This window comes from Aegilops tauschii, chromosome 7 (genome assembly GCF_002575655.3).
Source record: "Aegilops tauschii subsp. strangulata cultivar AL8/78 chromosome 7, Aet v6.0, whole genome shotgun sequence".
Lineage (NCBI taxonomy): Eukaryota > Viridiplantae > Streptophyta > Magnoliopsida > Poales > Poaceae > Aegilops > Aegilops tauschii.
Genome location: NC_053041.3, coordinates 64,112,131 through 64,121,644, shown reverse-complemented (window position 1 = coordinate 64,121,644; position 9,514 = coordinate 64,112,131). Strand labels below are relative to the sequence as shown.

The 9,514-nt window shown below is 44.5% G+C and overlaps 1 protein-coding gene across 1 annotated transcript; it reads right to left on the bottom strand.

The window, feature by feature from the left end:
* Positions 1-2,554: 2,554 nt before the first annotated feature.
* On the bottom strand, positions 2,555-6,582 carry LOC109750507 (gamma carbonic anhydrase 1, mitochondrial-like). The gene is made up of 5 exons (XM_020309466.4): positions 6,315-6,582; positions 4,085-4,228; positions 3,891-4,016; positions 3,210-3,361; positions 2,555-3,063 (listed from the first exon to the last, which is right to left on the bottom strand). Exons 1-5 carry the CDS (start codon positions 6,418-6,420, stop codon positions 2,803-2,805), a joined length of 789 nt encoding a protein of 262 aa, XP_020165055.1. The 5' UTR covers positions 6,421-6,582; the 3' UTR covers positions 2,555-2,802.
* Between the last annotated feature and the right edge of the window lie 2,932 nt (positions 6,583-9,514).

The window sequence follows — 9,514 nt, the reverse complement described above, 5'->3', positions numbered from 1 at the left end:
GAACTACCATATCTAATGAAAAAAAGATGTAGCACGACTGCAATAAAAAAAGACCAAGCTCATAAAATGCACTGCTAATCATCACTATCATCGACATCCGCGATTGGAACGTGTGAGGTGATCATCTATGACACAGTACATGGAATCACAATTACATCCTCAAAAAAAAAAAAGAATCACAATTACCTACAAATGTACTTTCTCTGTTTGGGTTTACAAGTCCCCATTACATTTTGAGTCAAAGTATACACTCGCTCAAAATTTGACGGGGCTAATTAACCCGGACGAAGAATTCCACATCTACCCCCCAGAGCAACAATGTTCAATAAACCCACCGCCTGGGAATATATTTCTGGTAAAATGTATGGCAGTGTTCGATGTATTTTAAGCTATAAAAACTGGTAAATCAAACGAAAATATTACTGAAAATCTGGCGACCATGAAAGTAAATTCGCCTAGACTGAACTCAATATACATGCAGTTGCTTCTACCCTCTCGGTCCAGGTTTATAAGCCTATTTTCGGGTATACTTTGACTAATAAAATAGTATGATTATACCAAACAACAACAACAACAAAGCCTTTAATCTCAAACAAGTTGGGGTAGGCTAGAGGTGAAACCCATAAAATCTCGCAACCAACTCATGGCTCTGGCACATGGATAGCAAGCTTCCACGCACCCCTGTCCAATGCTAGCTCTTTGGTGATACTCCAATCCTTCAGGTCTTTCTTAACGGACTCCTCCCATGTCAAATTCGGTCTACCCCGCCCTCTTTTGACATTCTCCGCACGCTTTAGCCGTCCACTATGCACTGGAGCTTCTGGAGGCCTGCGCTGAATATGCCCAAACCATCTCAGACGATGTTGGACAAGCTTCTCTTCAATTGGTGCTACCCCAACTCTATCTCGTATATCATCATTCCGGACTCGATCCTTCCTCGTGTGGCCACACATCCATCTCAACATACGCATCTCTGCCACACCTAACTGTTGAACATGTCGCCTTTTAGTCGGCCAACACTCAGCGCTATACAACATTGCGGGTCGAACCGCCGTCCTGTAGAACTTGCCTTTTAGCTTTTGTGGCACTCTCTTGTCACAGAGAATGCCAGAAGCTTGGCGCCACTTCATCCATTCGGCTTTGATTCGATGGTTCACATCTTCATCAATACCCCCATCCTCCTGCAGCATTGACCCCAAATACCGAAAGGTGTCCTTCTGAGGTACCACCTGGCCATCAAGGCTAACTTCCTCCTCCTCACACCTAGTAGTACTGAAACCGCACATCATGTACTCGATTTTAGTTCTACTAAGCCTAAACCCTTTCGATTCCAAGGTTTGTCTCCATAACTCTAACTTCCTATTTATCCCGTCCGACTATCGTCAACTAGCACCACATCATCCGCAAAGAGCATACACCATGGGATATCTCCTTGTATATCCCTTGTGACCTCATCCATCACCAATGCAAAAAGATAAGGGCTCAAAGCTGACCCCTGATGCAGTCCTATCTTAATCGGGAAGTCATCAATGTAGACATCACTTGTTCGAACACTTGTCACAACATTATCGTACATGTCCTTGATGAGGGTAATGTACTTTGCTGGGACTTTGTGTTTCTCCAAGGCCCACCACATGACATTCCGCGGTGTCTTATCATAGGCCTTCTCCAAGTCAATGAACACCATATGCAAGTCCTTCTTTTGCTCCCTATATCTCTCCATAAGTTGTCGTACCAAAAAAATGGCTTCCATGGTCAACCTCCCAGGCATGAAACCAAACTGATTTTTGGTCATGCTTGTCATTCTTCTTAAGCGGTGCTCAATGACCCTCTCCCATAGCTTCATTGTATGGCTCATCAGCTTAATTCCACGATAATTAGTACAACTCTGAACATCCCCCTTGTTCTTGAAGATTGGTACTAATATACTCCGTCTCCATTTTTCTGACATCTTGTTTGTCCGAAAAATGAGGTTGAAAAGCTTGGTTAGCCATACTATCGCTATATCCCCAAGACCTTTCCACACCTCAATGGGGATACAATCAGGGCCCATCGCCTTGCCGCCTTTCATCCTTTTTAAAGCCTCCTTGACCTCAGACTCCTGGATTCGCCGCACAAAACGCATGCCGGTCTCATCAAAGGAGTCGTCCAGTTCAATGATAGAACTCTCATTCTCCCCATTGAACAGCTTGTCGAAGTACTCCCGCCATCTGTGCTTAATCTCCTCGTCCTTCACCAAGAGTTGACCTGCTCCGTCCTTGATGCATTTGACTTGGCCAATATCCCTCGTCTTACCAAAAGGGAATTCAAATATGAATCCAATAGTATGATTTTTTTTCATAGAACTTACATTTCACTTGTCAAATTTACAATCAAAGTTTCACTCAAAATACAAGAGGGACTAATAAATCCGGAAATTTAAAAGGCAAAAATACCTATAAATTCAAACCACGGCCTCAAGATCATGCATGCCTACAGAACACCTCAAGACGCATGTTGTTTTCCCCTCACGTAGGTTTATCTCCTCCAGTGCATCTCACAATTTCAGCCAGAGTAAACTATGAACGCAGTGCATGCTACTGGTAAATTTGTGTGAAATGGCTCTGTTTGTTCCATAGATCTTAAAACTTATGGAATACAAAAACTGAACTACATGGTCAGCTTTAGAACATTGCTCGACCCAAAATTATTGAAATAAACGTAAACTGCCAAACTCACTGAACAGATAGAGATATAATAAGAATTCAAACTGAAGACAGTGAAGGCACCAAAGAAAGGAAAAAAAAAACAGATAACCAGAGCTTATTGAGCAGGGGTAGAGCTGGGTGGCGCCAGCTCTGGAGGGACCTCTCGAGTGCCACTAAGCATGGAATCGTGTTCCTCGTCCTGGTAAGCAACTTTCTTGCGCAACACTTTCTCAAAATCAATCTTCTCCAAGGGTTTGGCATTCTCAACAGCATGTGCCTTGGCTAAGTTGGAGTAGTTGGCAGCCGATTCCGCAATAAAAGCAATCTCCTCATCTGTGAGCTTCCTCAGAAATTTCGCAGGGTTTCCGCCCCATACCTAAATTGAACAGGGATAGTCAACAACAGAGCACTTGCTGAGATAAGATAATCAAACAAGAGTTAGTTAATTAAAAAAAGATGAGCAGACGTGTCTGAGATGACCTAAATAAGAATCCAAACAATAGTGGTGAAGTAAAGCACAACCTCTCCACAAGGGATCCTTGTGTTCTGTCTTACAAGGGCTCCAGCAGCAACCATCCCATGCTTTTCCACAACAACACCATCTAACAGGGTTGCTCCCATACCAACAAAAGCTTCATCCTCAACAGTGCATCCTTGTAATACAGCACTATGTCCTGCAAAACAAAGTTTGGAACATATATATTATATCAGAATACCAGTGAATTTTTTACATGAGAATGAAGGTCCTACATAGAAGAAAACAGGTTTGGTGTCAGATTGGTTCTGGCATACCATATAGTGGGCAATATGAGAGGCAATAGGTACCATTGCCAATATCAGAGTTCAAATTTCAAATACAAATGTTTATTTATAGTGCATATCCTCTGCTAAATGTATGTCAAGCTAACTCTACTAAGGTTTTGCACAAAAGCTCAATTGCTCAAACTGTCTTTGAAATTATCGATACTATTGTGTCGGAATAAAAACATGGTATCTGTCTGGTATGTATGCTTACAGTCCAGAGAGCATAATTTAGGGCTCCAATAACGAAATATTTGTGGATACCAATGAGAAGTAGTACCCCAATAAAGATCAATAACAATTTTACTATACTAGACTTTGGTCTAAGCAGATAATGAACAATTAAACATCGCGAATAAAGCAGTGGTTAAAACAAGAACCAGAAGGTATATCTATATTTACCTACTGTGACATTGTCTCCAATGATGGTTGGAAAGACTTTCCCAGTTAGATTAGATTTTGCCACATGCACAACAGAATTGTCCTGTATATTCGTCCCAGATCCAACTTGAACGTTATTTGCATCACCTGAAATCAAGTATGTTGATTTAGCAAAGAAGACCGAAATGATGCTCACTGGAAAATTGAGCACAAACCTCTTAAGACGCAGCCGTACCAAATTGAAGACCCTTGTCCAACTTCAACATCACCAATAAGGGATGCACTTGGAGCGACAAATGCCTCTTTGTGAACATGAGGGGCTTTGTCAAAGATGTTCATAAGTGTGCGATGCCTTGAAACTGGATAGGTCCAAAACAAAATCATGTTAGCACTTTGATAGGTGTAGTTGCTCACAACAGCACAAATAATTATCACGCATGTCAACATAAAACATGGCAATAATAATTAGATGCAGTGCACAACATAAGCAGCATCCTGCAGATAAGGGTGCAGAAGATCAGGTGATCAGAAAGTGTCATCTACCACTTCACGGCCACAGAAAGCTAATATGCAGATGAAGAAAAACTTACAGATGGATACACAGTTTATCCATCTACAGAGTGTGACATGAAGAGGGAATACAAATTCATGAGCTTGATCAGGGATTAAGTGATCAAAGAAGATAAGAGTCGATGTAAGTAAAAAGCCAATGCCTTTTTTTGTCACTAAAATGTGACAACACTTAGCTATCATTCAGGAGATGCGCAATCAAAATGCTAACACGGGATTACTAAGCTTACAAATATATAGAAACAATCTAGCAGAAAACGACAAAAATAACATCATCAGATATACAAATAAGGGGTGAACACAACATATGCACATCAAGGATAATGATATCGATTAGGAAGAAATGTGCAGAACCAAAAAGTGTCCAATTATATTTGTGTCACTCTCAGGAGCAACGGGCTACAGTACTGGAGCAAATAGCACAAGTCACCATGTATACTGAACTAATTTGTACTCCCTCCATCCCAAAATAAGTGACTCGACTTTGTACTAAGTTTGTACTAAAGTTAGTACAAAGTTGAATCACTTATTTTGAGACGGAGGGAGTATATAACCTCTAAGAAATACATCCGCAAGCAGCCAATCTTCTGCCATAGTGCCATCTAAATCCGCTTTCTACCACCTAAACAAACTGTCAGCATAGACCAGCTTACTGTAGAACAGAAATACAGGCACGATTCTGGGCTGATATGGTGGCAACAGTGTTGACATTGCTCGTGGACAAGGTTAAGAGATTGGCACAGCCTAAGAGGCTAAGATTAAACAGTGTATCTTGGGGTCTGCCGTGCAACAGAGACACTACTTCCACGAACCACATCAGATACGACCACAACTGGCCAGCATTTTGAGACGTGACTGTGAGTGGGGGCCAGTAAGCAAGCCAGATCCAATACAACATTGCCAAAGGTATTGTGTTATGCAGAAGGATAGCTTACATGATGTGTTCATTGTGCAATTTACTCGAAGAGTTAATAATTTAAGGGTACATTTGCTTGCATACTAGGGTATTGTAGATTCATGAGATGAAGGGTCTTCTGAAAGCAAACTACCAGTATTGATTTCTATTTGAATCAAAACAGATGTAAATGGCAATCCCTGGTCGAGGCAATACTCAATCACGACACAAGATAACTGAACAATTTTAGTTTACATCGTGTGAAACCTCAAAACCACCCAAGCATGGCCGACTATCTTTAAAGATAAAGGTAAATCTCACGAATAGCAAGATAAGCTATTTGCAACAAACACATTATCAAAAACATTATTAAACTCCGGCCACAACCCCATCTTAAGACAGGAATTCCTCGACTTTCAGCTCACCTGGCAAATAGAATGATAAAGGGGGCAGAATGGAGCTCAAGAGTGTTAATAGAACTACAGCTATCCGGATAGCATCCCAAAATCATGGCAAATACCTAATGATAGCAGATGTTGCAGATAGCAATTTGACATATTCAGGATTTCAGTTAATATGGAATTAGTATAAATAATTGGGAAGAGGCAAGTTCTTCCAAAGAGTGATCTATAATCCTTCCACCTCCTTAATTTTAGCTTACTGTACATTAAACCTGTTAACTATTCCAAGACACGTCAGTAAATAAACAGCACTATATTTCACAAAATGAACCGAGCAACGAGGACGATGACCTAGAAATGCAGAACCCTAGGCCAATCCCATCCTAATGGGGCACACATAACCGTGATATTTCCTGAACCGTCCCTAACATCAGGCAGTAACCCCGATTTGCTCACTCTTTTGGGGCCGCCCGAGAAGAACAAATCCACGGGATGCCCGGAGTATCCGCAAAAATCGAAAATCGACGAGGGAGAGGGGGGCGGGGATTATTAGGGGCGAGGGAAGGTGGCTATGCTTACTCTGCTCGTGGAAGAAGTAGTTCCCCTGGAGGCGGCAGCCGAGGCGGTCGAGGGCCTGACCGGTCTCCCGGATCCAGAACCCCACCGCGTAAAATGCCTTTGCCATCTCTCAGGGCGGCAGCGGCAGCGGCGGCGGCGGCGGGCAAGATCGCAGAGGCGGCGACTGCGGAGGCGCCGGTGGCCTTGCGTTTGTTGCGTCGGGAGATCTAGAGGAGAGGGGGGAGCTGAGCCGGGAGCATCTCCAACGGATGTAAAAATTGGTGATGTAAAAATGATTATTATAGGATAGAGAGAAAAGTTTTTTTTGCCATTCAGGTGTCAAAAAATTGGAAAGCAATTGAAAAATGAGATCCCAACGGTGGAAGGCTGGGAGACGGATCCCATGGTCGTCGAGAGCCGAGCTAGATTTCGGCCCATGGAGGTCGATGGGGCCTAGATGGTCGTCGGCCCGCCTAGGACAGCAGGCTGGCCGGACCACGGAGGCGGGGGTGCGGCCAACTTCCGTGGCGGCACATCACCCGTTGCGCCAAATGAGGCCAGCAGCTCGGCGGAGGTCGCCGACCGCTAATTGACCTCGGCGGCCAATGGTCCAGTGACGACCATCTCGAGTGGTGGAGCTGGCGGGAAAGGTCGGAATCGGCAGTAGCATTCCGAGCTTTTCGCGGCAGCGATTGCATCGCGACAATTGTCTAGGCCGACGATAACGAGCAGTGGGGTTGGGGCAGTCGCGAGAGTGGCGGCAGTGGCGATAGATGGCGAGAATTGTCCAGAATCGAGCGGCGTGAAAGTTTCAACGTGGTGTTTGGGTTTCCACCGTAGTGTTTTGGTTTTGGGCATCCGCTAGAGCTGTTGAATATTTGCAGCACTTGGGGCAAAATTTTGCATCACTTGCGGGTTGTGGGAATGAGCCGAGCCGAGCTCACAGAGGTGTCGGCAAACAGATCGCATCTGCTCTGCCTCGAAGCGCACCGTCCTCTGTCGTTCCTTTTTGCTGCTAATGCCGCCGGTGATCCTATCTCGTCCACCGCGTACACGATTGACGGGAGAGCAGGCCTCCGAAACCCCGCCTCTCCAGATCCTATACGGGAGAGGGGAGATTAGGTTTTGGGGGAGCGACTGCTCGCCGTTGTTCGTCTACATCCGCGTCGCTTTCGTCACCGCCATGGCCACCGAAGCTCACCGACTCACCGTCGAGAAGAAGGCCACCGAGGAGACCCCACCGCCGCCGCGGTTTCTGGTTGACCTACTGGAGGGTATCACTCGCTTATCCCGCTCGTGTTTATTTCTATGTTAGTTGTACTGGCATTATATGTAGATGTGTCTACTTTTTGCATAGTACATGCTCATGTGATCGAATATCAGTATGTGTTTAGCATTGTTTTACGTCATGCTCATGATTTATCAATCAAAAAATTGCTAATATACTCAATAGGGAAACTGGGAGACCCTTGGTAGCGTCATTTTGCCGCTGATTTGCTCTAGAAGTTTTTCCACCGTCACCAAAATTTTAGATTTTTCGGAGTTATGGAACTCCTGTGCTGAATAAAATAGTAACAGGACTCATAAACAACATCTAGAAAAATACTGTTGAGGAGAGAACCAATCTCAGAGGGGAGTCCTCCGGGGGTTATGAACACCAAGGCCAGAGGGGGGAATCTTCTCCCACCTAGGGAGAAGCCCAAGGAAGAATAAGAAGAAGAGAGCCCTCCCCTCCTTTCTTCCGGTGGCACAGAAGTGCTGTTAGGGGAACCGTCTGAAGGAAATATGCCCTAGAGGCAATAATAAAGTTGTTATTTTATATTTCCTTATATCATGATAAATGTTTATTATTCATGCTAGAATTTTATTAACCGGAAACTTGATACATGTGTGGATACATAGACAAAACACTGTGTCCCTAGTAAGCCTCTACTAGACTAGCTCGTTAATCAAAGATGGTTAAGTTTCCTAACCATAGACATGTGTTGTCATTTGATGAATGGGATCACATCATTAGGAGAATGATGTGATGGACAAGACCCATCTGTTAGCTTAGCATAATGATCGTTCAGTTTTATTGCTATAGCTTTCTTCATGTCATATACATATTTCTTTGACTATGAGATATGCAACTCCCGGATACCGGAGGAATACCTTGTGTGCTATCAAACGTCACAACATAACTGGGCGATTATAAAGATGCTCTACAGGTATCTCCGAAGGTGTTTGTTGGGTTGGCATAGATCGAGATTAGGATTTGTCACTCCGAGTATTGGAGAGGTATCTCTGGGCCCTCTTGGTAATGCACATCATAATAAGCCTTGCAAGCAATGTGACTAATGAGTTAGTTACGGGATGATGCATTACGGAACGAGTAAAGAGACTTGCCAGTAACGAGATTGAACTAGGTATGGAGATACCGACGATCGAATCTCGGGCAAGTAACATACCGATGACAAATACGGTACGACCGATAAAGATCTTCGTAGAATATGTGGGGACCAATATGAGCATCCAGGTTCCGTTGTTGGTTATTGACCGGAGAGGTGTCTCGGTCATGTCTACATAGTTCTCGAACCCGTAGGGTCCGCACGCTTAACGTTCGATGACGATTTTGTATTATATGAGTTATGTGATTTGGTGACCGAATGTTGTTTGGAGTCCTGGATGAGATCACGGACATGACGAGGAGTCTCGAAATGGTCGAGAGGTAAAGATTGATATATAGGACAATGGTATTCGGACACCGGAAGTGTTTCGAGATGCACCGGGTACTTATCAGGTCACCGGAAGGGGTTCCGGGCACCCCCGGCAAAAGATATGAGCCTAATGGGCCAAGAGGGGAAACACACCAGCCACAAAGGGGCTGGTGCGCCCCCCCATATGGGATGGCCAAATTGGAGAAGGAAAGAGGAAGGAGGAAAGGAAAAAGGGAATATATAGGATTCCCCCTTCCCCCTATTCCCTTCCTACTCCGAATAGGAATAGGAAAGGGGGGAGGTCGAATTGGGAGGACCTACTTGAGCCCCCTTGCTGCCTCTCCTCCCCTTCAACCTATATATATGTGGGGGGGGCACCTCTAGAACACACACGAACAATTGTTAGCCGTGTGCGACGCCCCCCTCCACAGCTTACGCCTCCGGTCATATTCACGTAGTGCTTAGGCGAAGCCCTGCGTGGATCACTTCACCATCACCGTCACCACACCGTCGTGCTGACGG